This window comes from Trichomycterus rosablanca, chromosome 15 (genome assembly GCF_030014385.1).
Source record: "Trichomycterus rosablanca isolate fTriRos1 chromosome 15, fTriRos1.hap1, whole genome shotgun sequence".
Classification (NCBI taxonomy): domain Eukaryota; kingdom Metazoa; phylum Chordata; class Actinopteri; order Siluriformes; family Trichomycteridae; genus Trichomycterus; species Trichomycterus rosablanca.
This window is the reverse complement of record NC_086002.1, coordinates 30,784,169-30,812,031: the sequence shown is the minus strand read 5'-3', so window position 1 is coordinate 30,812,031 and position 27,863 is coordinate 30,784,169. Positions and strand designations below refer to the sequence as shown.

Genomic DNA, 27,863 nt, shown 5'->3' with positions numbered 1-27,863 from the left:
ACTTGTGCACACAAGAGTCACTAGCATCATCATGTTTAACATTAGTTACCTGTGACAATTAATTATGTATTTTATTCTAATAATAATAATAATAATAACGCTCCGGCCGTTTTAATCCGCAACGCACGCAATGTGTAAATGTTCCAGCCAGCTTCCGCTCACTTCAAATGGTGGAATACCCTACGTAGTGCACTTCACTGGAACAGCTAATGTGAACTGAACGCTCCTACAGAATTGGCGCTAATGATTGGAAGAACCACTTTCTGAACCAATCAGACCTTCTGATTTTGATTGTAATTGTTAGTAAGAATTGTTATGCGCCCAGGTGGCGCAGCGGGATATTCCGCTAGCACACCTGTACCGAGTTTCTGAACTCCTCGGTTCGAAACTCGGTGTTGCCACCGGTCGGCTGGGCGCCATCTGGCGGGCATAATTGGCAGTGCCTGCAGCAGATACTAATTGGCCACCGTATCTGCAGGGTGGGGGCCGGACCATGTGTGGGGTGGGTGGGTCTTCATACGCTGTGTAACGACCCTGATTGGAGGAAGAGACGCCTGTGCAGAGTGGAGGGGCGAGAGGAGGAGGGCTGTGCACGTGTCGGAAGAGGCGTGTGCAGCGACGTGCTCTCCTCGGATGCAATCTGGAGTCTCTCAGCAGCGGAAGACAAAAATTGAGTCGCTAATTCAGGAGGAAAATGGGGAGAAAATGCATTAAAAAAAAAGAAAAAAAAAAGAAATTATATATTTATTATATTATTATTTTTATATTTATATAATATTATTATATAAATATTATTTGCATGTATTCAGTTTGCGTCACACAGATGACGTGTCAATAAAATGCTTGATCGGCTTTCTAACTGGGAAAAGTTTGGAGGTTTTTAATTATAAGCGCATTTACAAAATAATTATATTCCTAATGGGACGCACGCTTATAAATTTAATAGCATCTGGAAGAACAGAAGCTCAGGTAAGCAATGGTTATGGATTTTTTGCTGTGTTTGGGATTTGGGCAGCTGTGTCGTGATTTATCGCGCTTTTGTTTTGCAGTGAAAACAAAACGTCAGTTGAAGCTTTAACTGGTACCCAGGAAAGTAAAGGCACGAAGTAAAACGGCTAAATACACTCGCTAATCTGTTGTTATTTTTTATCTGAACTTACAGATTATTTGTTTATTTCTACACTACATTTCCAATATATGTTTTATGTAGATTACATTGATGACTTGACTCAGACTCTAGCACAAAGACTCGTGACTCGACTCGGACTCTAGCCTAAAGACTCGCGACTCGACTCGGACTCTAGCCTAAAGACTCGCGACTCGACTCGGACTCTAGCCTAAAGACTCGCGACTCGACTCGGACTCTAGCCTAAAGGCTCGCGACTCGACTCCGACTCTAGCCTAAAGACTCGCGACTCGACTCGGACTCTAGCCTAAAGACTCGCGACTCGACTCGGACTCTAGCCTAAAGGCTCGCGACTCGACTCGGACTCTAGCCTAAAGACTCGCGACTCGACTCGGACTCTAGCCTAAAGACTCGCGACTCGACTCGGACTCTAGCCTAAAGACTCGCGACTCGACTCGGACTCTAGCCTAAAGGCTCGCGACTCGACTCGGACTCTAGCCTAAAGGCTCGCGACTCGACTCGGACTCTAGCCTAAAGACTCGCGACTCGACTCGGACTCTAGCCTAAAGACTCGCGACTCGACTCGGACTCTAGCCTAAAGGCTCGTGACTCGACTCGGACTCTAGCCTAAAGACTCGTGACTAGACTCGGACTCTAGCCTAAAGACTCGTGACTCGACTCGGACTCTAGCCTAAAGGCTCGCGACTCGACTCGGACTCTAGCCTAAAGACTCGTGACTAGACTCGGACTCTAGCCTAAAGACTCGCGACTCGACTCGGACTCTAGCCTAAAGGCTCGCGACTCGACTCGGACTCTAGCCTAAAGACTCGCGACTCGACTCGGACTCTAGCCTAAAGACTCGCGACTCGACTCGGACTCTAGCCTAAAGGCTCGCGACTCGACTCCGACTCTAGCCTAAAGACTCGCGACTCGACTCGGACTCTAGCCTAAAGACTCGCGACTCGACTCGGACTCTAGCCTAAAGGCTCGCGACTCGACTCGGACTCTAGCCTAAAGACTCGTGACTAGACTCGGACTCTAGCCTAAAGACTCGTGACTCGACTCGGACTCTAGCCTAAAGGCTCGTGACTCGACTCGGACTCTAGCCTAAAGACTCGTGACTAGACTCGGACTCTAGCCTAAAGACTCGTGACTCGACTCGGACTCTAGCCTAAAGACTCGTGACTCGACTCGGACTCTAGCGTAAAGACTCGTGACTCGACTCGGACTCTAGCGTAAAGACTCGTGACTCGACTCGGACTCTAGCCTAAAGACTCGTGACTCGACTCAGACTTGTATTTTGTGACCTGTGAACATCTCTGCTGTAAGGTGACAGCGCTACCCTTTGCACCACTGTGTCACCCCATTCTAGGAGTCTAGAACTTGACATGAACCAATTTTTAGCACCTATAAAAGCTACAAAGCATTAACTGCTAGCAATTTACAAATTCTATGTACCTGTAAGACCTAATCATGGTCTCATTGCTTCTAGTCTGGATTTCTTTGGTGCACTGTAGTTTGGTATTTACCGAAAGGCATGACAGTTCGCTCAAAATGCAGCAGCTAGAACGTTTCACACATTATTTTAGTGTTAGCTTCCTGACGCTGGTCCTTACGCTGGCATCAATGGCTCTCAAGATCCTTAAGGTCTGCGCCCTTGTTACCTTTGACTACTCGAGGGCCTAGGGTTAGGGTTAGGTCGCAGGTTTCTCATTTCCTGCAGTCGGACACTGGACATCATCGGGGTGTTGCTTACTTCCCATTCGTGATGCCTCTGTGACTTCCCTTCTCCAGACTTCCAGAGTCAAGGTAGCCCCGACTCTCAAATTCCATTCCAAGAGTAGGGCAAGGTTTCCTGTTCTTGTTCCCGTTCCAGGAATAAAACGCTTGTTATAAAAGAGAGCCAACCGAGACTAATAAATGAATCATTTGTCCGTTGGACTGATTGTCCTTTCTTTCATCCTTCATGCTGGAACAGGAAAGGCCCTTCCCTAAACTGCTGCTGCTGCAAAGGAAGTCTATAATTCCCTTGACATGATCGATTTATTACACCCGGATGAAACTGTGGCTGAGACACTTGAATTCAGTCATTAATAGGGGGTGTCCCATTACTTATGTCCATAAGTGGCCAGCACATGCTTCCTCCTAGACAAGGTATTGCAATAGCAATGCTACAAATCCAAATACGCTCTTTTGGACTCCTGGACACATAGCGAACCTGCATCCTATACGAGCCAAGTCTTCAACAGCTACCAGTTAGGAGGGTGAGGGCGATTATGTGCTTCCTTTAAGGTACACCATTGGTCTAGTTTGAATGGGTAATCCAACAAACATGGAGAGGTGGTGGTGGGGGGAGGTGGGTAACAGCCACCTACAGTTGGCGCCATCAGCCTCCCTTGGCTTTCCAAAGCGAATTACAGTACAGTATACTGTCTAAGAAATCGAGGGTTAAGGGACTTGCTTAAAGGCCCAACAGTGGCAACCTGGCAGTGGCGGGGCTTGAACCAGCAACCTTTTGATTACTTCTTGGATTCATGAAGCTGATTCATGAAGCCAAACAGATCCATGAACTGAAGCCGAGGATTCACATCCGCCTCTACAAACGATGACGTCCATCACCTACAGGGTTTGGCTCCTGAACGGTTTCCGATCCCTTTTCCAGGGGGTCGAGACCCCGGAGTGGGATGGGAAGCGAGTCGTTTTGGAATCGGAGGAAGGGCTTTTTTCCTTCCTGCGGTTTCACGGACGATTTAGCGCTGACTCACTTTCATCTGTGCGGGGTTGGATGTCTTTGACAGATCTGCCTCCAGTGCAGCACTGGTTTTGGGGAAGTCCAGAATGCTCGGGTCTTCTGTCTTAATGATGGTGGATGGTTTAGGGGCAACTGTGTTCCTGGTTTTTGTTTGGGATATGCAATCCAGGACCGAGCGTTGTGGTGTTAGCAGCACCTTCTGTCTTGAGTATGTATACCTTATGTCTATGCTATGGCAGCTACCTGTTTTCTTGGTTCCTCTCTCCTTTCTCCAGAAGGCTTTTGGGTTGCACTACATTGGTGGACTGAGTAGCTGATTGTTTTCTAAGTTTCCTGGTGATCGCTGTGTGAGTTCCAGAAGTTCTGCTCCTGAAGTCTGATAGCCTTTCTTGTCCCTGAGTGCCTCTTCAGGCTCAACACCGAGGATATGCAAATTTTTAGAGGTTATGGTCTTTATAGGTCATTCTTCCCAAAGGGTGCAACCCAGGACCAAGCGTTATGGTGTTGGCAGCACCTTCTGTCGAGCATTTTTTATGGGTTTCTGTTGCCGCTACCCTTTGTCTTGGTTCCTATTTTCTTTCTCCAGAAAGCTTTTGGTTTGCAGCACATTGGTGGACCGAGTAGCTCTGATGCCACTTTGCTATCTGCAGGGTTTGTTCTCTGCTTGCTGCACCTGGGAGCACTTAGGACTCAGCTCAGGACTGATTCCTCCGATTTACTGATATGCCTGGCTGTCGACCGAACCTTACTTCCAATTCCTCTCTCTTTATCCTTCCTGGCTGGTTCTTCTCTAGCTTGCATTTCATTTTGCTAGCATCCTTGTGACTGCCGGTAGCATGAGGCGGCACCTGCAGGCCATTCAGGTTGCACAGGTAGTGTAACCTGAATAGGATTGCAGGAGGGTCTCAAGAGCATGGAGGAGATCCGGCTGACTCGGGAACTTCTGGTGATCTGTTCCACCGGGGTTTGCTTGCCCTGTTGTCGCATCAACAAGCCGATGATGAGGATGCTTCCTTTGTTCTTTCTGATCTTGGTCTGCAGCACGATTGTGTCCAAGGCTTTACGTAGAAAGAGGAAGTCATGGGTAGGGTTGGAAAAGCACTGACTCAACCGTCGCACGGCGTGGGCTTGAGGAGGCACCACAAGAAGAAAACCTCAACTCCACAACACAAAGGGAAAGCAATTAACAGAGACGCCATCGGGTCCGCTGAGGTCGCTGTGGTCGAACGGCGGGCGTCCGGAGAGGAGTGGGCGTAAGACTGTGATAAATAACTGTACTGGCATGTAAAGAGGGAGTTTAATGTTGTGTTTTTACACAGTACCGCGAACCACAGCATGGGCAAGATCACAAAAACAGAGACCCGTCTCCATCAGGTCTGGCTGGCGCTACTTCAAAGCTTATAAAAAAATCAAACAAATTAAGGCATATCTACCCTAAATAGCTACCCCACACCAGTGCTGCGATCCTGAGCTCTCAAAGTACCAGCTGACCAGACACACGATTGGCCGTTTGTCCCTAGAGGGAGGGACAGTTGCCGATTAGGGTTCCTCGTCGCTGAGGCAAGTCGAGGTGCCTACAGAGGACGTCTGCTTGCTGATGGTAGTGCATGGCTCTGTGAGACTCCGCCCCTTACAGGTGAAAAGAAAGCGATTCTCTGTGGCCCTTTTCAATCAGGGGTGGGGTGGCAGCAGCGACAGCAGCCGCAAAGTGTGAAATCTGGCAACCTGCTTTTGTCTTCCAGTCGCCTGAAGACAGAGACCGCTGTTCCTTGTACTTTGTTCTCATGGCCGGTTGTTTGTCCAGACGGCCTTGGTTAACGAAGCTGACGATTTCAGATGATAGGGTAAACTAGCCCTGCGTATATGGGCACAGAGAAGTCACCTCCTACAAGTGTACACAGCAAAAACTGGAGAGTTAAACATATCAGAGTTGATTTTCACTCTCAAAGTGTCATTTTAACACATTCGGATTTAAAATGTGTTCAGTGTTGGAGTTATTTGGCAGAGTTGATTATACAGGTGTTAACCTAACTCCACAGAGATTTAATTAAACTCCGCCCATGCATTTAGATTTAATTAAACTCCGCCCATGCATTTTACTTCTTCAGTTGGAGACAAGGAGATGACGGCACCATTTTCCTCTTCTCAAGTTTACGCGGTAAGTGTAATTAATTCAGTCTTAATGAAAGTATACATTGATGATGATATTGTCAGTCTAAAACACAGGTGTACTGAAGGATGTGTGTGTGAGAGTGAGAGAGAACGTTTCTGTTGACTGCAGCTGATTGCTGCCACTTAGGTTCAATCAACTGCTTTTGGTCCTGTGTGATTTTTTGTTTGTTTGCATGTTTAGCCGTCTAGTCCGCTAGGTTAGCAAGCTAAATGACTTTTCTTCCTGCCTGCTGGGGAACTGTGTACTGTAGTTGTTTTGTGTTCTTTTTTTCAATGATTATTCTGGACAAATGGTTAACATATCTGATGGTAAAATGGTTAAAAAAACTTAACTTAAAAAAAAAAGTTATTTAATGGTTTACCTTTTCACTGAATTTATTGTTTTCTGTTCACTTGCTTAATTGATATCACCTGGTCCCACCTATTCCCTTGATTTTGTCCTTATTTAACCTAATGCAAGAGCTCTTTGTTCTGTTTAGCAGCATGATATACAGTGTGTGTGGATGTGTGATGGAAGTTTATTTTGGGTTATTTTATGTTTAGTATAACTGCATGACAATTGCATGAATTTAAATTAGATATTTAATCTCTTTTCAGATTAAATGCGAATCTGAGAGGAGGATGAGGGAGATTTTTCAGCGCCGCCAGAAACTTGTTAATGATCCAGGCAGAAGTGCTGATATCCTTTCCACCTTCCCAAGATTTCTGGATACAAAAGGATTGGTAAGTTTGGAATGATGTTTTTACTGGGTTGAAATTAAGCATTTAATGTACAGTAGTAGTGCAACTAGTAGTTTAAAATTCTTAATTAAAGGTTGATCAAGACTTCACTCTCCTGTTTGATGACGAGACATCCTCCAGGATGCTTCAGAAATGGGATGCGTTCTACAAGCCAAATATCATAAAAGAGGTCAAGAGGCTCACTTCAACACCAGAGCTGCGTCATGTGTTGCAGTCAGCAGAAAGTCCACCAGGAAGTGATCTTGAGTCGACGTGTGTTTTGTGTGTTTTTAATGCATTTGCTATAATTTTCACCTTTCATAACTACACTGGACAATCATTGTCTGTTTACTGTTCTTAATATGTCTCTTCATTTTTACTTATCTGGACACTACTGCACTTTAACTGTATTTTATGTAAATAATCTCTATCTTGTACTTCTGGTTAGAGGCTACTGCATTTCGTTGGCTCTGTACTTGTACTCTGCACAATGACAAAGTTGAATCCAACCTGATAATTGCAGCCTTTTTTGCATTAATTTAAGCATTCATTATTTTAGAGTTTAAGATCTAGTTTGTTTATTCTCTGTTTCTAAGTTGATCTGATTTGGGGGAAAATATGACCAATAGATAGACATTTCAAAACTCAACACCTCTCTGTAAAAGTATTAAATTTGATCAATTTTCCATTATTTGATTGTGACTTTGTCTTCAGCCTATGACCAACAAATGGCCTCCATGTTGTTGCTTTTGCATTTTCACCTGCCACGACCAGGAAAAATAAATGTTATTTTTGAAAATTATTTGGTGTATTGGAATTAATTCTTCTAATTATTAGAAGAATAATGTAGGGAGTTAAATAAACACTACTGAAATAGTAAACTCAAAGCAGTGTTATGTTTAGATAGGACCCAACAGTGGCTGCATAACAGAGCCTGGATTTGAACCGCCAAGCTTCCGGTTGATAGCCCAAAGCTCTACCCACTAGGCTACCATGGTCCAATTTTGTCCAAATTTTGTACCCTTAGTGTTACTTTAACTCTGTTTTATGAGTTAAATAGGAACTCTGACATGGTGTTAAACATTTAACTATTTTGAAAGTGTTGATTTAACTCTGCAGAGTGTGGAGCTACAGTATATAAACCCTGAAAAAGTGTTAAAATCAACTCTGTGGGAGTTAATTCAACACTGGACTTTTTGCTGTGTATGTAACATTTTGACCCCTTGGTCACTTATTTTCCCCCTTTACTCTATGCACACCAGCAGATGTATTGCTGCTGTTTCTGTTGTTATTGTAATGAAAGCAGCTACTCGGATGAGTATCGCTAGCACCGGCTGTGTCCTGTACACAAACCCGTTAACCAGAAGTCGAGACTCATCGTGTTTCCTGTAATAAATAATCAGCTCGGTGCTTCTACAGACGTCAGAGGCGTGACAGTCCAGATCTGAGCCGTTCTGTTCTAACTGTGCAACAGAATGAGTGACCTTATGTAACCAAGCATGTTAGCATGTTAGCATTACACTGTGTTTCTTACATCTATATTACATGATTAGTTTATATTATTCAAAATAATAATAATAGTAATAATAATAAGAAGAAGAATATAATATTAATGATAATAATAATAATGTAATAATATTAGTAATCATATTAATAATATTATTATTACTAATAGTAATAATAATAATAATAATAATAAAAAATATAATAATAATAAAAAAATAAAAATAAAAATAATGATAATAATAATAATAAAAATGATAATAAAAATAATAATAATAATAAATGTTTATAATAATAATAACAGTAATAATAATAATAATAATAATAATAATGATAATAATAATTATTATTAATAATAATAATGATAATGATAATAATAATAATGATAATAAAATAATAATAATAACAATAGTAATAATAATAATAATAATAATAATAATAACAAAATACATGAAAAAAAAAAATAATAATAATAATAATTAGGGATGCATCAATACCATTTTGTTTGTTTGTACTTGCTGATACCGATACCAATACCTATTTAGAATGATGGAGTTAATGAGTTAATGGAGTTAATGAGTTGGAGGTTAATAAATATTTTTGCAATGTTGGTGTTTTGTTGTTATGTTTTGTAGAGAACGATCAGGTCAGAAATACTGTAAAACGTGTGTGTGTGTGTGCTGATGTATTCTGATATAAACTATATTATCCCCCTGTCCCACCTGTTTACACTCCTCTCCTGCGCTTCCCCTCACACCGTATCCTGCCACCGTATGGCTGTTCGACATGTCACTCATTCCCAGTCGCACATCTCAGATCAGATATCTGACGTGCTAGAAAACTCGATCCGGTTGCCGAGCGCCGAGCGAAAATCAGGGCAAAAATCGTGGAGTGTGAACCAGGCATCGTGAGAGTGTGAACGCAGCAACGTGCACTAGGCACACGGTATCGGATGTTTAGTATCGGAGCCTCGTTTGCGAGTACGAGTACGAGTTAATGAGCGCGGTATCGGGCAAATACCCGACACCAGTATCGGTACTCATGCATCTCTAATAATAATGATAATAATAATAATAGTAATACTGATAATAGTATTTTAATACCTCACACATCATGGAGTATCTATTTTTCCTACAGCGCTCCATACTGGGTTGCAAAGTCTATATTAAACTTTATTAAAGAACCAAATTTGAAGCAGCATAGAAAGTTTTAAACCTCTTTTACCTGCACAAGCTTACAAAATAAATGAATACAATTAGCCAAGAACAAAATGAGAGGTGAGTCTTTACATAATAAAGATATATAACTCAATGATATACTATTATATATAATTATATACTATAGACCCTCGGTTGTATATTTCAGGGTCACATGCTCTCTATTAACTTTTCCACACGGCTATAAAACGAGCCACACGCGTGTGCATGTACAGCTGACGACAGAAATGAGACCTGAGGTCTTTTATTGGGACGTAAATCACTGTGTGTGTGTGTGTGTGTGTGTGTGTGTGTGTGTGTGTGTGTGTGTGTGAGCGCTGTGGGGATCCAGGCCGGAGACGCCGGGTCTTAAAACCCAAATCACAACACGGATAGCTGAAGGATTGAATCGCTGCCGGGCCTGAAGCACATCCTCAAGAACACTCAAGTGTGACGCAGATCTGTTTGTTTACCCGACTTCAGCACTTCAGCACATCTGGATTCAGGCTGATGTGTAAACTGTACACATGTGTTTACACATCAGAGGTTAGCATGAGCACAGATGATGGATCGAGGTCCTTTCGTTAGCCTGCAGCTGAATAAGAACGTGTACGTCTCTGGCTTTTATTATTATATACAGAAAATGACTAGAACGACTTAGCAGTTTTTCATGTGAACACCCCCCCACCCACCCCCATCTCCGTATTTCCTTAAGTTGGGAGAGAGTTCCTTGAAACAGTTATTAGCTAACAGCTACGTAAGAATACAGTACACGATCCAAGCTAACAACTTCAGCTAGCTATCCATTTATTTATTTATTTATTCATTTTCATATTCATTTCATTTATTTTATTTATTCAGAATAATAATATATATAAATAAAATAATTAATTAATTAATATAAATAAATATAAAGAAAAAATAAACTAATATATAAATATACAGAAATAAAAAAATAAATAAAAATAAAATAAACAAGTAAAAATAATTGATTAATAAATAATTAATTAATTAATATAAATATAAAGAAAAAATAAACTAATAAATAAATATACAGAAATAAACAAAAACAAAATAAATTAATACATATATATAAAAAATAAATAAATATAAATGAATGAATTCATTAATTAATAAATATAAAAAATAAATATAAAAAAACAAATAAACAAATAAATCAAATAAATAAATAAAAATAGATAGAAATAAATAAATTAATTAAAATAAAAAAATATAAAAAAATAATTACTAATAAATCTGAATAAATAAATATAAAGAAATAGATAAACAAATACATAAAATAAATAAATGAATAAAAAATAAATAAAAATAAATACATAAATAATTAAAAATCCCTCTAAAAGGATGGAGTTAGCTAATCAATATGGCTTTATGACAAGTCCCGCCCGCTGTGCCAGCTGCAACTATATCTGTCTGCAGAGATTATTGCGCTGATCAAAAAGTGACATGTCCGACCGGCGGGCAGCACAGCCGGATCCCAAAATCTTAGCGGTAGCAGGCTAACATACTTTACCGTCGCACCACCTATATTTCTTTTGTATTCCGCTGTTGGTGGTCTCTTTTAGTTCTATGCTGCCTTGTACGTTCACGGCGCAGAACTCACGTTAAACATACACACGGCTCGCCAAGAAAAACACATTTCTCATAAGAACAGTTTACGTTTCCATACAGCCATTAGCGATCGCTGGATTAACCTGGAGTTGGGGTTCGAGAGGCTCACGAGACGGCTGACGGTCCGGTCGGGTCTCGTTCGGTCGTAGCTGATAAGACGTTCCTTCCCTGAGGGACGGACTTGAGAGCTCAAGGTGTAGCATGTGACTCCGTAAATCACCTGATTAGCTGCACATCCAAACAAACAGACACTCGTCCCCACTTGCTTCGCCCCGGTCCCGATACGCCCAGAAGCATCCTTCAGTTGCATCATGGGAATCTCTGTGCTGAAGAGCGTCGTCGCCTCAGGTAACACTCGACATTTTCACTCGACCAGATTAGCCCGACTTCCTGTTGTCAATCTAAATTCTGACAAGAGACGCCCTCTGGTGCTGTAATCCTTGCTAGCTTGTGCAGATCCGCACGTACGCAGAGGGCACGCGGACAAACACCCGCTCATCCAAATTTTTTGAAATTGGGGTTGAAGAAGGTCATGTGACACTTTCAACCAATTGTATCGTTTATTGTACACTCAGAGCTGCCCAGATTACTAGCTTAGGCTACACAAGAATCAAAAACTGGTTAGACGTCTGGTTTGAAACGGTTATTAGCTTTTAGCTCATGCACTAAGAGATACGTAATACAGTACGCGGTCCAAGCTAACAACTTCAGCTAGCTATCAATCTATCCATTTATTTTTTTGTTTTGTTATTTTTATATAGGATTTATTAAAATTTTCAAAATGAATCAATAATTAAATTAAATAAACAAATAAAAATAAAAAATACAAATAAATAAATATATTTTTAAAAATTATTATTATAAAGAAATAAATAAACAAATAAATAAATATAAAAAATAAAAATACATAAATACACAAATAAATAAATACATAAATAAAAATAAATTATTAAATATAAATGTAAACAAATCAATTAATAAATATAAAGAAATTAATATAAAGAAATAAATAAACAAATAAATAAATGTACAGAAATAAATAAACAAATAAATAAATTTAAAGAAAGAAATAAACAAATAAAGTAATATAAAGAAATAAAAATAGATACAAAAAAATAAATATGCAAATAAATACATAAATAAAAATAAATTAATTATTTATTAAATATAAATAAATATAAGTAAATATATAAATATAAAGAAATAAATAAACAAATACATAAAAGAAATAAATAATTACACAAATAAATAAATATATACACAAAAATATTAACTAATTAATATTGTAAATAAAAAATAAATAAATAGATAATAGAGAAAAATAAATACATAAATTGTTGCCAGCTGCAGCAATATTTGTCTGCAGAGATTATTTTGCTGATCAAAACGTCTCTGGAAAAAACAAAAAAACGGTCAGCTTGTCAGAACTTATCGGCCAACCGGGCACCTAGAGCTCACCACTAACAGGTGAAAAGAAGCGGTCTGCTACTTTATAAATATTTAAATAAGAATGAAAGCTCGTCGTTCTCTGTTTGAAGTTGCTCTGTTTTTCTCTGTTGAAGCGTATTTCCTTTCATCTCTTCTCTTCATCCGTTTCCCTCCTGATAAATCGCCGGAGCTTCGGGAGTAACGACGGCCCGTCCTCATAAATTTCGATCAGCGAGTCGAGGTTCAGGGCTGCGGCATGATGAACGCCGGGCGAAGTACGTTTCACTTCCACGTCTGGCTCGAACCACCAAACGCTTTGGTGCGAGGAAATCTTGGCTTCGTTTATCTTTAAATGCACCCCTGAGTGCATCAGACGCCGTGTGAACTGATAATTGTACTCCCCAAAATAAACAAAGAAAAATGAATAAATAAATGAAAATTTTTTTTTTATTAATTCATATGAATAAATAAAAAAATATAAAGAAAGAAATACATAAAAATAATTATAAATATTATTAAATAAGTATAAAGATAAATAAATAAATAAATGTATGCATTTATTTATTAGTTTATTTTTTCTTTATATTTATTTATTTCCTAATTAATATATTTATATAAATTTGTATCTTTATATTAATTAATTTATTTATTAATGTTTATTTATTTATTTTTATTTATGAGTTTATTAAAATAAATGAACATAAATAAAAAATTAATTAAATATATAAATTCATATAATTATAAAGAAATAAATTAATATTTAATTAAATTAAAAAATAAATAACCAAATATATATATATATATATATATATACGTAAATAAATAAATATAAATAAGTAAAAAGAAATAAACAAATAAATAAACAAATACATAAAATAAATAAATAAATAAAAATAGATTTAAAAAAAAACAAATACACCTTTAATTTGTTGTACCCTGGACTTATACCTAATAAATTGTAAAAAAAAACGAGCCTTTGTGGGTTATTATTAAAAGGCAAAATACTGCTAGCCCATGGATCTGATTGGCCGACGTCTAAGGGGGTGGGGCTAAACAGTCTAGCCAGTAGCTATTGGAACCGATTTACCATTTTTGCCCTTGGCTTCCGTCGTCTGATTCTCCTCTTCGTGCCGCACCTACATTTTTAATACAAGACGGATTAGGACTGCAGCCAGGCCAGTCAAGCGTACACACTGTCGTAGGGCGTACACAATGAGGTCTGGCGCTGCCTCACCGAAGTAATCGCAGACTTCCCGAGAAAAGACGTCAGCCCAGAATGTCCCAACTTCTTTGGAAACGGGGTTCCACCAAAAACAACAGAGTACGGGTCAACGCTAAGCTTAGCTTTTCTCCTGTAGCTTGTGAAATATTGGAAATCCTGCGTCTGAGGACACGTTGCCAAGTATTCAGCACAACCAGCCTTTCCAGGACTTCAGTTTACTGAGAAGCAGAATGAAGATGTCGACTCAGCTCTGCGCTGCTGAGCTAATTTCCTCACACTCGCCCGCCTACACGCTCGTTCTGCCGACGGATTTTTGGGGCCGGCGAGTCTGGGAAGTGTGAAACACACCCTTCTGTGGACGAGGGCCAAGTCAGGGTCATGACGCAGCAGTGAGTAGAGTGGGTAGCATTAGCATTTAACCTTTCCTGCACAGGACATTGGTGTTGTCTGTCTAGTCCGATCTGTCCTTGGTGGACACAACCTCTCCCTACGTGGACGCTGGTCTCCCTGGTACCCCGGAAAGTTCTCCACCAGTGATCTGAATATCAGCGAAATATTCCATATTTACAAAAGAACCCCAGCGAAAGGGCCAAACAGGTAATCAAGTCTGGCTGCAAACCAGGCATCCCAGACAGACACTAAAAGGTGTTCAGGTGTTTCGAGTAACATTTGATTGGGTGCAGAGACTGCTTTAAAGTGCATTTCAAAGAGAAGCACTCTATCCTTCCAACTGCGCCCCCTGCAGCTGCCAGGCCGAACTAAGTACCGCAGGTGGGCGTGTCACAACTATTACAGATATTAACAGCAACAGTTTTAGTAACAAGTATCTTGTGGTGCTAGGTGAATTTTGCAGGAAAATTGGGGACCTGGCAACCACTCCCAGCAACTACTGACACCTTTCATTTGTTGTACCCTGGACTTTGTGATTAAAAAGGATCCTTTGTGGGTTATTATTAAAACGCAAAATATTGCTAGTCCACTGCTGATGAGATCTGGCGACCCAGGGTTCGAATCTCTGCGCCTCCATGGACCTAATTGGCTGACTTCCCAAAATACAAAAATAAAAATGAATTATTAAATAGATAAATACAAAGAAAATAAACAAGTAAAAATAAATAAATAAACATAAATAAAAAAGAAATTAATTAATTTAATAATATAAATTAATATAAATATGAAGAATTAAATTAATAAAGAAATAAATATAAAGAAATAAATAAACAAACAAATAAATAAATAAAAATAGATATAAATAAAAACATCAATAAAAACAAATAAAAATAAATAAATGTAAATAAAAATACATTTAAATAAATAAATTAACAAATACCCAAAATAAAGAAATAAATTAACAAATACATAAAAACATAAATGACACCTTTTATTTGTTGTACCCAAAATATTATTGAAAGGCAAAATATTGCTATCCCACAACTGATGAGATCTGGTGATTTTAAATGTATTTTTATTTACAAAGTACAATCAAATTGGTCAGCCAAAGCATTAAAAGGTCAACTAAAAATAAATAAATATAAAGAAATACAAAGAAATATAAAGAAATAAATAAACAAATACATACAATAAATAAATACAAATTTAAACATAAATAAAACAAATATAAAGAAATACAAATAAATAAATATAAACAAATAAATAAAAAATGTATAAAATAACGGTGGCACGGTGGCTAAGTGGGTAGCACTGTCGCCTCACAGCAAGAAGGTCCTGGGTTCGATCCCCAGGTGGGGCGGTCTGAGTCCTTTCTGTGTGGAGTTTGCATGTTCTCCCCGTGCCTGCGTGGGTTTACTCCGGGTGCTCCGGTTTCCTCCCATAGTCCAAAAAACATGCAAGTGAGGTGAATTGGAGACACTAAATTGTCCATGACTGTGTTCGATACAACCTTGTGAACTGAAGAATCTTGTGTGAAGATCATTCCTGTCATGAATGTAACCAAAAGTGTAAAACATGACGTTAAAATCCTAATAAACAAACTTTGTAATAAAAATGTGTAAAAACGAGCCTTTGTGGGTTATTATTGAAAGGCAAAACATGGCTAGCTCACTACTGATTTTAAATGTTAACAAATCAGTCAGTCAAAGTGTTAAAAGTCCTGATCTCTGTACCCTCAGGAGATTCAATACTGAAGACAGAATGTCCCAGGTGTCAGTGGTAGAAATGAGAACTGATTTTGTGGATTACTCCACCATCCTTCCTGAGACGTTTTGTACCTTTTTTAGTCTTAGCGTGAAAAGTGTGGAAAGAAGGAAAGAAGACATTAATATGAGAAATAAATAAGATTCCAGTGCTGGAGATTCTGTTCTCTGTCTTCTCTCCACGGCTCAGTGCCAGACTAAACATTTAAAAAATAAATAAAATAAATATAAAAAGCTAAAAGCGTTTAGAAGCGGAGGAATGCTGCCCCCTGCTGGTCGTTTTATTCAACTGCGGTTGCGTTTCTATGAGTTTGTTATGCGCTTTGAGATTGATTGACCACTTTTTGGACTTTTCTGGGCGCCAAATCTAATTATTCGCCTCCACAACTACCGTCTATATTCTGCCGACTTGGCTTTTACTGTTACCTGCTGTTTAATATACTGTGGATAGACCCGACCGATAGCCAATGATGTCTGTGCAGACGCCCGAGCGGCCGATAGCACCCCAGATCACCCCAGCAGTAGTGGGCGTGAGTACGCCACCCAAGCGCCCAGATCTTTTCTGCTACGTTTGCACTTTTCCTCGCCGACTTTATGTGTGGGCCTTCATTAAACCCTGGCGCTCTGCTCTGAGGAGCCGAAATTAAACCCAAGTTTGTTTGTTTTATCGCTCTGTACCGACATAAAAAATGTATGTTTTTACAGCCTGCGCTTTATACGTCCCTGCTGCGTCTGTTAACCGGACCGAGTGGGGACTGTTAACGAGTAAAACAGCACCATATGAAACGGATTCCTAAATACGGACCCGGGAGGGAGTTTGTTTACGCTAAATTACGGCGTAGGCCGGTGTCCGCGAGTCTGTAAGCGCAGCGAGGAGGAAGCAGAACCGCAGGCACCGACTATAAAGCGAGTAATCTAGTGAGCTCATAAAATAGTAGCCTACGAGTCTGCACGCTCGATTAAAGGCGCTCGATAGTCTGAGCCGCTCAGGTGGCGCGGCGGTAAAGTACGCTAGCGCACCAGAGTCGGGGCGGCTGCATGAACAACGATTGGCTGTTGTTCAGGGTTAGGGGGTAAGAGAGTCGGATCGTAGGTCCTCATAACTGGTGCGACTGCGGCCCCTGCACAGGGCTGAGGAATGATGCTGATGGGGGTGTGGCCCTCCGTACACAGTGCCCGTCGGTGTATGAACTCGACTCAGGGTAATTGGACACTACAAAGAACTACACTCACTATTAGCGTCAAATTACGGCTAAACTGAAGCTTTCTACTAATCCAAACAACATTCAACGCTGTCATGTGTCCGCTCGTGTGTCTGTGTAGGTGCCAGGCCGGCTGATAGCACAGCCGAGAGATTATATTTCACAGCATTGTTACAGAGTACTGTAGTCATTAGGCTGGATTGACAGTATTGACAGTCGTTGTTCCCTGGAGGGGGATTTTTATTGATTATTAAACAGTAATGAAAGAATTATAACCAAATATTTAATGTTTGTAAGAAAATCAAGTAAAACTTTACCGGTAAATAATCGAGCTGCGTTAAAACTACAACTCCCAGAATGCTTTGCGGGAGTACCCGGATCCGGAAGAGCTGCGCATGTGCACGCGGTAGTGTAAACAGAGCAGAGGACAGCGGTGAGGTAAAGCTGTTTAAATTCTTTACTTATTTATTATTTATATTCTTATTATTTTGTTATAAATCATTAGTTTGTAAGAAACGCAGCGTGTGACGAGTTATCTAAAGATTATAAATGTTAGTAGGTCCTAATTTTGAGTTCGCAGTTTAAACGTATTAATGTGTTTTGTTAAATAACGATAGTTTATCTGTTACTAAAAGTAAACTATTAATAAATTAAACTATATATGCACATTTATCATTTATTAATAATTTATATGTAATATGTACTTTAGTTTATATATATATATATATATATATATAAGTTTTATTTAATAGTAGTTTATATAAAATATGAACTTTAATTAATGGTTTATATATATTTATATATATATATATATATATATATATATATATATATAATTTCATTTATTAATAGTTTATTTTGTACTTTAATTAATAGTTTATATTTATATATATATATATATATATATATGTATAGTTTAATTATATATATATACTTATATAATTATAGTTTATAATATATGTATATATATATATATATATATATATATATATATATAGTTTAAGTTAATAATAGTTTATATATAATATGTACTTTAATTAATTTATATATATATATATATATAATATAAAATTTAATTAATAGTTATTAGTTAATTAATAGTTAGTTAGTATATATTTACACATTTATTAATAGTTTATATTATGTACTTTAATTAATGGTTTATATATTATATAATATATATAGTTTAATGTATTAATAGTTTATAATACAGTATACATTTACAACTTATATGTAACTTTAATTAATAGTTTATATATATATATATACTGCCACGTTGTCACTGTTTACAGTACTTTACGTGCTGGTGCGGTGGTTGAAATGTTGAGGTGATGTTCCCGACTCCTCTGTACTCCCACGCCGGTCGTGGGTCGTTCTCGGAGGTGTACGAGCCGGCCGAGGATTCCTTTCTGTTGATCGATGCTCTGGAGAAAGATGCTGATCTGCTGCAGCGAAGCAAGTGAGTGAGTTTTTAATGACCCCAAAACTAAAAATAAATAAATAAATAAATAAAATTTAATAATTTAAATTGTTCCCCAGCCAATTGTAGCCTCATTTTACATTTACTTGCATAAATAAATAAATAATACTTATTTATTAAATTATTATTCAATACGTTTAAATTAAGCGCACTCAAGGACACTTTTTACAATTGAATAGTTGCCATGGTTGCCATGGTATCTACAGAGCGTATAGACTAAAAACTAATCTGACCATTTTTCTTTTTGTCCTGGCGCTGCTAACCTGACGGTTTTCTCTGTGTGTTCAGACCCGCCGTTTGTGTGGAGGTGGGCAGCGGCTCGGGCGTGGTCTCCGCTTTCCTGGCGTCCCTGATCGGACCTGCAGCGCTGTACCTGTGAGTAACTGAGAGCCAGTTTCAGTCAATCCCCACAATTTAGTCATATCCGATTACCCGACCGACAAGGGCCTCTTCTGGAGATCCGTATCACGCACCGAGAGCCGCCGTCCTCCGTCTGTGCAGTACCGCCCATCAACTGCAGCAGTTATGAGGAATCACTAAAGCCCGCCCCCCTCTCTCAAACTAGCCAATCGTCGCACAGCCGACAGTCCGATGCTTTATGTTGTCTGTGTGTGTTGAAGGTGCACGGACGTGAACCCGGCGGCGGCGCGGTGCACGGAGGAAACGTCGCGCCGCAACGACCTCCACCTGCAGCCGCTCGTCACAGACCTGGTGAGACGCGCTCGCTTCTCTATCTGTGTTAGCGTTTGTCCTCGACTCTCTGTGTGTAAGGGGTTCGTTTTTGTCCTCTCGCTCCTCAGACCTCCTGCCTGCTGCCCAGATTAAAGGGAACGGTGGACGTTCTTCTCTTCAACCCGCCGTACGTCGTTACGCCGCCTGAAGAGGTAAACAAACACTAGGCCACGCCGCTACCCGATTCTTCATACCACAGAAATAAACAAGTCTGTCAGTGATAGGCGACAACTGTTCCTTTTACCCAGAGCTCGTGTTAATGCACACCACAGGCATCAATGGCTTGTAGCTGCCTCCGCTTCTCTGTGCCCATTTATTCAAGAGTATTCGCGTTCCAACAGTCCAGTTTGTCCCTCAAGTGTTTAGTAGGGTTGGTGTCAGCGCTCTGTAAAGGCCACTGGAGTTTCTCTAGCCTTCCTTAGACTGTCCATAAAACTCACGGATTCAGTAATTAGATGGGCGTCCACATACTTTTGGCTAAGAGTAGAGGTTTGACATTGGATATGACTACATTGGGAGTAAATTGGGGGGAAACGCAACAAAAAAAGTGAAGAAGAAAGCCAAGATGTCAGTGGGTACAGATCCCAGTGGGCAATAGGTGTGGAAAAGCAAGAATTCAATAGTTATGATGGGTGTCCACATACTTTTGGTTAGGAGTGGAAGTCTGCAGGGATGCGAAAAACACAAAGTAAAAAAAAAAAGTGCAGGTCTTTACCTCAAAGATAGAAGGAAGCCAAGATGTCAGTGGGTACAGTTTAGGTGTGGAAAAAAACTAACTGAATTCAATAGTTATGATGGGCGTCCACATACTTTTGGATAGGAGTAGAGGTGGAAAAGTGCAGGTCTTTACCTCAAAGATAGAAGAAAGCCAAGATGTCAGTGGATACAGTTTACAGTTGCCAATAGGTGTGGAAAACACCCATAAAATGCACAGATTCAATGGTTATAATGGGCGTCCACATACTTTTGGTTAGGAGTGAAGGTCTGGATACCACTAAACTGAGAGTAAATTGGGCGAAAAGTGCAGGTCTTTACCTCAAAGATAGAAGAAAGCCAGGATGTCAGTGCGAACAGTTTACTGCTGGTAATAGGAGTGGAGGAAAACCCTTAAAAAGCATGGATAGTAGGGCGTCCACATACTTTCGGCTAATAGTGGAGGTCTGGATATCACTAGACTGGGAGTAAATTGGGGGGAGATGCAACATAAACAAAAAAAAGTGTAGAAGAAAGCCAGGATGTCAGTGCGAACAGTTTACTGCTGGTAATAGGAGTGGAGGAAAACCCTTTAAAAGCGTGGATAGTAGGGCGTCCACATACTTTCGGCTAATAGCGGAGGTCTGCGAGAGTAGAGGTGAGACTGGGTATGATTACAGTGGGAGTAAATGCAACAGAAAAGTGTAGAAGAAAGCCAATAGGTGTGGAAAAGCAAGAATTCAATAGTTATGATGGGTGTCCACATACTTTTGGTTAGGAGTGAAGGTCTGCAGCAGTAAACTGGGAGTAAATTGGGTGAAAAGTGCAGGTCTTTACCTCAAAGATAGAAGAAAGCCAGGATGTCAGTGAGTATAGTTTACAGCTGGTAATAGGAGTGGAGTAAAACCCTTAAAAAGCATGGATAGTAGGGCGTCCACATACTTTTGGCTAATAGCGGAGGTCTGCGAGAGTAGAGGTGAGACTGGGTATGATTACAGTGGGAGTAAATGCAACAGAAAAGTGTAGAAGAAAGCCAGGATGTCAGTGCGAACAGTTTACTGCTGGTAATAGGAGTGGAGGAAAACCCTTTAAAAGCGTGGATAGTAGGGCGTCCACATACTTTCGGCTAATAGCGGAGGTCTGCGAGAGTAGAGGTGAGACTGGGTATGATTACAGTGGGAGTAAATGCAACAGAAAAGTGTAGAAGAAAGCCAATAGGTGTGGAAAAGCAAGAATTCAATAGTTATGATGGGTGTCCACATACTTTTGGTTAGGAGTGAAGGTCTGCAGCAGTAAACTGGGAGTAAATTGGGTGAAAAGTGCAGGTCTTTACCTCAAAGATAGAAGAAAGCCAGGATGTCAGTGAGTATAGTTTACAGCTGGTAATAGGAGTGGAGTAAAACCCTTTAAAAGCGTGGATAGTAGGGCGTCCACATACTTTTGGCTAATAGCGGAGGTCTGCGAGAGTAGAGGTGAGACTGAAAATTGGGGGAGGGGGGCAAAAACAGGTAAAAAAAAAAAAAAGTTCTTTCCCTTAGTGAGATCGAGGTGCGCCAAGATGTCAGTGGGTAGCCACACATGGATTCAATAAAGAAGATGGGCGTCCACATACTTTTGGTTAGTGGTGGAGGTGTGCAGTAGATGATGATGATGAGGGAAGTGGATATGACTAGATTAGGAAGGAAGATGCAACAGAGACGTGTAGAAGAAAGCCGAGAGGTCGGTGGGTACAGGTTCCTACCCGGTAGAAAGTGAGGGCGTCCTTAAACTTTTGAGCGGTTTGCGTTGACGTGGTTTGTTCGGTACAGGTGGGCAGTCGGGGCATCGAGGCGTCCTGGGCCGGAGGAGAAAGAGGCCGGGAGGTGATGGACCGATTTTTTCCCATGGTTCCAGAGCTGCTGTCCGGCCGCGGTCTGTTCTACCTGGTCACCGTGTCCGATAACGATCCAGGTGGGTGCGCGGGGATTCGAACCCCTGACCTTGCGAATTTTGTGCCCGTCCGGATAAAGGAGCGTCTTTATAGAGCTCGCGCACCAAAACAGGCGCGGGTCCCTCCCTAAACTGTTGCTTCATACCCGTTAGCGATCGTCGTGGCCGGAACGAATGAATTGGAAGCGGGCGTCCCAATACTTCTGTCCAGACAGCGTTCGTACCAAACCGCTCGACTTCAGAGTAGTCATTAACTGACTGTGCGTGGCTACGACTTAGTGAGGCAGAAGGAGATGCTAATTTATTGCTAATGCTAATGCGCGTCTCTAACTTAGTAAGGCGTAAGAACGAGATGCTAATGCGGGGCTACGACTTAGTAAGGTCTAAGAACGAGATGCTAATGCGTGGCTACGACTTAGACGTAGGAATGAGATGCTAATGTGTAGCTATGACTTAGTAAAGCGTAGGAATGAGATGCTAATGTCTAGCTATTGCTAATGCGTGGCTACGACTTGGTTAGACTTAGGAACGAGATACTCATGTGTAGCTAATGCTAATGTGTAGCTATGACTTAGTAAGACATAAGAACAAGATGTTAATATGTAGCTAATGCTAATGTGTAGCTATGACTTAGTAAAGTGTAGGAATGAGATGCTAATGCATGGCTAATGCTAATGTGTGGCTACAACTTAGTAGGGTGTAAGAACAAGATGTTAATTCATAGCTAATGCTAATGTGTGGCTATGATTTAGTAAGGCGTAAGAACGAGATGCTAATGCATGGCTAATGCTAATGCGTGGCTACGACCTAGTAAGGTCTAAGAACGAGATGCTAATGTGTAGCTAATGCTAACGCGTGGCTACGACTTAGACGTAGGAATGAGATGCTAATGTGTAGCTATGACTTAGTAAAGCGTAGGAATGAGATGCTAATGTCTAGCTATTGCTAATGCGTGGCTACGCCTTGGTTAGACTTAGGAACGAGATACTAATGTGTAGCTAATGCTAATGTGTAGCTATGACTTAGTAAAGTGTAGGAATGAGATGCTAATGCATGGCTAATGCTAATGTGTGGCTACAACTTAGTAGGGTGTAAGAACAAGATGTTAATTCATAGCTAATGCTAATGCGCGTCTCTAACTTAGTAAGGCGTAAGAACGAGATGCTAATGCATGGCTAATGCTAATGCGTGGCTACGACCTAGTAAGGTCTAAGAACGAGATGCAAATGTGTAGCTAATGCTAACGCGTGGCTACGACTTAGACGTAGGAATGAGATGCTAATGTGTAGCTATGACTTAGTAAAGCGTAGGAATGAGATGCTAATGTCTAGCTATTGCTAATGCGTGGCTACGCCTTGGTTAGACTTAGGAACGAGATACTAATGTGTAGCTAATGCTAATGTGTAGCTATGACTTAGTGAAGTGTAGGAATGAGATGCTAATGCATGGCTAATGCTAATGTGTGGCTACAACTTAGTAGGGTGTAAGAACAAGATGTTAATTCATAGCTAATGCTAATGTGTGGCTATGATTTAGTAAGACGTAAGAACAAGATGCTAATGTGTAGCTAATGCTAATGCGTGGCTAATGTGTTGCTATGACTTAGTAAGACAAAAACGAGATGCTAATGTGTAGCTATGGCTTAGTAAAGGGTAGGAATGAGATGCTAATGCATGGCTAATGCTAGTGTGAGACTGAATTAGTAAAGCGTAGGAATGAGATGCTAATGTGTAGCTAATGCTAATGCGTGGCTACGACCTAGTAAGGTCTAAGAACGAGATGCTAATGTGTAGCTAATGCTAACGCGTGGCTACGACTTAGACGTAGGAATGAGATGCTAATGTGTAGCTATGACTTAGTAAAGCGTAGGAATGAGATGCTAATGTCTAGCTATTGCTAATGCGTGGCTACGACTTGGTTAGACTTAGGAACGAGATACTAATGTGTAGCTAATGCTAATGTGTAGCCATGACTTAGTAAGACATAAGAACAAGATGTTAATATGTAGCTAATGCTAATGTGTAGCTATGACTTAGTAAAGTGTAGGAATGAGAAGCTAATGCATGGCTAATGTGTGGCTACAACTTAGTAGGGTGTAAGAACAAGATGTTAATTCATAGCTAATGCTAATGTGTGGCTATGATTTAGTAAGACGTAAGAACAAGATGCTAATGTGTAGCTAATGCTAATGCGTGGCTATGATTTAGTAAGACGTAAGAACAAGATGCTAATGTGTAGCTAATGCTAATGCGTGGCTAATGTGTTGCTATGACTTAGTAAGACAAAAACGAGATGCTAATGTGTAGCTATGGCTTAGTAAAGGGTAGGAATGAGATGCTAGTGTGAGACTGAATTAGTAAAGCGTAGGAATGAGATGCTAATGTGTAGCTAATGCTAATGTGTAGCTATGACTTAGTAAAGCGTAGGAATGAGATGCTAATGTCTAGCTATTGCTAATGCGTGGCTACGCCTTGGTTAGACTTAGGAACGAGATACTAATGTGTAGCTAATGCTAATGTGTAGCTATGACTTAGTAAGACATAAGAACAAGATGTTAATATGTAGCTAATGCTAATGTGTAGCTATGACTTAGTAAAGTGTAGGAATGAGATGCTAATGCTAATGTGTGGCTACAACTTAGTAGGGTGTAAGAACAAGATGTTAATTCATGGCTAATGCTAATGCGTGGCTACGACCTAGTAAGGTCTAAGAACGAGATGCTAATGTGTGAATATGACTTAGTGAAGTAGGAATGAGATGCTAATGTTTGGCTAATGCTAATGTGTGAATATGACTTAGTAAAGTAGGAATGAGATGCTAATGTTTGGCTAATGCTAATGTGTGAATATGACTTAGTAAAGTAGGAATGAGATGCTAATGTTTGGCTAATGCTAATGTGTGAATATGACTTAGTAAAGTAGGAATGAGATGCTAATGTTTGGCTAATGCTAATATGACTTTTCTCTCTGATCCAGAGGAGATTCGGTCTCTGCTGGCCGAGTCCGGTCTGAGAGGAGAGGTGCGTCGGTCCCGGCGAGCCGGACCCGAACGACTGTCCGTCCTGCGCTTCGGCCGGACTGCGATGTAACGGCGCCGTCACCACGGTTACCATCGTCGGCAGCACCGTGACGCAAGAGTGCCGTCGCCACGGATACACCCTGTACAGAACGACGGGAACCTGGAGCATCTCGCGCGGCCGTGAACAGAACCGGGAAGACGTACGTCCGATGGTCAGAAGTATCTGGACACCTGAGCGATCTGACCGCTCCGTTTCATAGAACAGTATTTAAACAGACTGACCTCTGCGAGATCTTTTCAGTGGCACGACTGTGGGAATTTGTGCCCTTGCGGTCAACAGCCGCCCGGGCGCCGACGTCGGTCAACGAAGCTTCGGTCGGTGTTCCGATTCATTCCAAAGCTGTACGGTGGCGGAACTGTGAGGAGGTTCCAAACTTTCCTCTGTTTGCAGGAAGATGAAAGGACCTTCCCTAAACTGTTGAACTGTCCTTTATATCATTGATTTGTTACACCATCTATTTTTATTGAACATGTGCAAAGCATGATGGGTAAAATGTACGTCAAGAAATAAACAGTAATTATAATTGTTTCATTTTGTAATTATTTTTAATTAAGCTGAAATAACAAAAACACATTATCACCCCACTGCTGCCACATCACCACCCCACTGCTGCCACATCACATCATCACCCCACTGCTGCCACATCACATCATCACCCCACTGCTGCCACATCACCACCCCACTGCTGCCTCATAATCACCCCACTGCTGCCACATCATCACCCCACTGCTGCCACATCACCACCCCACTGCTGCCACATCACCACCCCACTGCTGCCTCATCATCACCCCACTGCTGCCACATCACCCCACTGCTGCCTCAATCACCCCACTGCTGCCTCATCATCACCCCACTGCTGCCACATCATCACCCCACTGCTGCCACATCACCACCCCACTGCTGCCTCATCATCACCCCACTGCTGCCACATCATCACCCCACTGCTGCCACATAATCACCCAACTGCTGCCTCAATCACCCCCCTGCTGCCTCATCACCCCACTGCTGCCACATCACCCCCCTGCTGCCTCATCATCACCCCACTGCTGCCTCATCATCACCCCACTGCTGCCTCATCATCACCCCACTGCTCCCTCATCACCCCACTGCTGCCTCATCTTCACCCCACTGCTGCCACATCACCCCACTGCTGCCTCATCACCACCCCACTGCTGCCTCATCATCACCCAACTGCTGCCACATCATCACCCCACTGCTGCCACATCATCACCCCACTGCTGCCTCATCATCACCCAACTGCTGCCTCAATCACCCCCCTGCTGCCTCATAATCACCCCCCTGCTGCCTCATCACCCCACTGCTGCCACATCACCCCCCTGCTGCCTCATCATCACCCCACTGCTGCCTCATCATCACCCCACTGCTCCCTCATCATCACCCCCCTGCTGCCTCATCACCCCACTGCTGCCACATCACCCCCCTGCTGCCTCATCATCACCCCACTGCTGCCTCATCATCACCCCACTGCTCCCTCATCATCACCCCACTGCTCCCTCATCATCACCCCACTGCTGCCTCATAATCACCCCACTGCTTTCACATCACCCCACTGCTGCCTCATCATCACCCCACTGCTTTCACATCATCACCCCACTGCTTTCACATTATCACCCCACTGCTTTCACATGATCACCCCACTGCTGCCTAATCACCCCACTGCTTTCACATCACCCCACTGCTGCCTCATAATCACCCCACTGCTTTTACATCACCCCACTGCTGCCTTATCACCCCACTGCTGCCTAATCACCCCACTGCTTTCACATCACCCCACTGCTGCCTCATCACCCCACTGCTTTCACATAATCACCCCACTGCTTTCACATCACCCCACTGCTGCCTCATCACCCCACTGCTGCCTCATCACCCCACTGCTGCCTCATAATCACCCCACTGCTTTCACATTATCACCCCACTGCTTTCACATTATCACCCCACTGCTGCCTCATAATCACCCCACTGCTTTCACATTATCACCCCACTGCTTTCACATTATCACCCCACTGCTGCCTCATAATCACCCCACTGCTTTTACATCACCCCACTGCTGCCTTATCACCCCACTGCTTTCACATTATCACCCCACTGCTGCCTAATCACCCCACTGCTTTCACATCACCCCACTGCTGCCTCATCACCCCACTGCTGCCTCATCACCCCACTGCTTTCACATCACCCCACTGCTGCCTCATAATCACTCCACTGCTTTCACATTATCACCCCACTGCTTTCACATTATCACCCCACTGCTGCCTCATAATCACCCCACTGCTTTCACATTATCACCCCACTGCTGCCTCATAATCACCCCACTGCTTTCACATTATCACCCCACTGCCAAAAATGGACCCCAAGCTACCTTCAAGGTCTAATCAAACCCCGCTCAAACACAACCTCCGAGCCACCAGTCTCGCTCGCCTTTATCCTCCACCCAGAACTCAAGGAAGACGAGCATCAGCATCAAGGTTCTTCTCTGTTCCAGCACCCAAGTGGTGGAACGAGCTTCCCCCTGTCTGTCTGAACATCCGAGTCTCTCACGGTCTCAGATGTGTGTTCTTGGACTGTTGTACTTAAACTAGAGTAAGGTAATGTTCATGGAAGCTCGTCAGTAAGTCGCTCTGGATAAGAACGTCTGCTAAATGCCAAAAACGTAAATAAGAGGCTTCGCCGAGGATCCTGCACGGTGGGTGGCGGATGGTTAAGACTGGCAGAGCTCTCTGCAAAACTCCACCCCTGGCAGGTGAAAAGAAGCGGTAGGTAAATTTAAGGAAGGTCGCGACTAGCCGACCGCTTCTTTTCACCTGCGCAAGGTGGGTTCACACG

At 41.4% G+C, this 27,863-nt stretch overlaps 1 protein-coding gene and 1 pseudogene across 2 annotated transcripts; both read left to right on the top strand.

Annotated features, from left to right (window-relative positions):
• Window positions 1-27,863, top strand: part of LOC134328691 (NACHT, LRR and PYD domains-containing protein 3-like) — a 1,194,473-nt pseudogene that overhangs the window by 376,847 nt on the left and 789,763 nt on the right.
• n6amt1 (N-6 adenine-specific DNA methyltransferase 1) lies at window positions 17,470-25,542 on the top strand. 2 transcript variants are annotated; one of them, XM_063010642.1, is made up of 7 exons: window positions 17,470-17,544; window positions 18,399-18,565; window positions 18,875-18,961; window positions 19,207-19,297; window positions 19,387-19,470; window positions 21,820-21,961; window positions 24,916-25,542. In XM_063010642.1, the coding sequence occupies exons 2-7, from the start codon at window positions 18,438-18,440 to the stop codon at window positions 25,026-25,028; spliced, it is 645 nt and encodes a 214-aa protein (XP_062866712.1). In that variant the 5' UTR covers window positions 17,470-17,544; window positions 18,399-18,437; the 3' UTR covers window positions 25,029-25,542. The 2 variants fall into 2 exon arrangements, with proteins under 2 accessions (XP_062866712.1, XP_062866713.1); XM_063010643.1 differs by lacking the exon at window positions 17,470-17,544 and having other exon boundaries at window positions 18,343-18,565.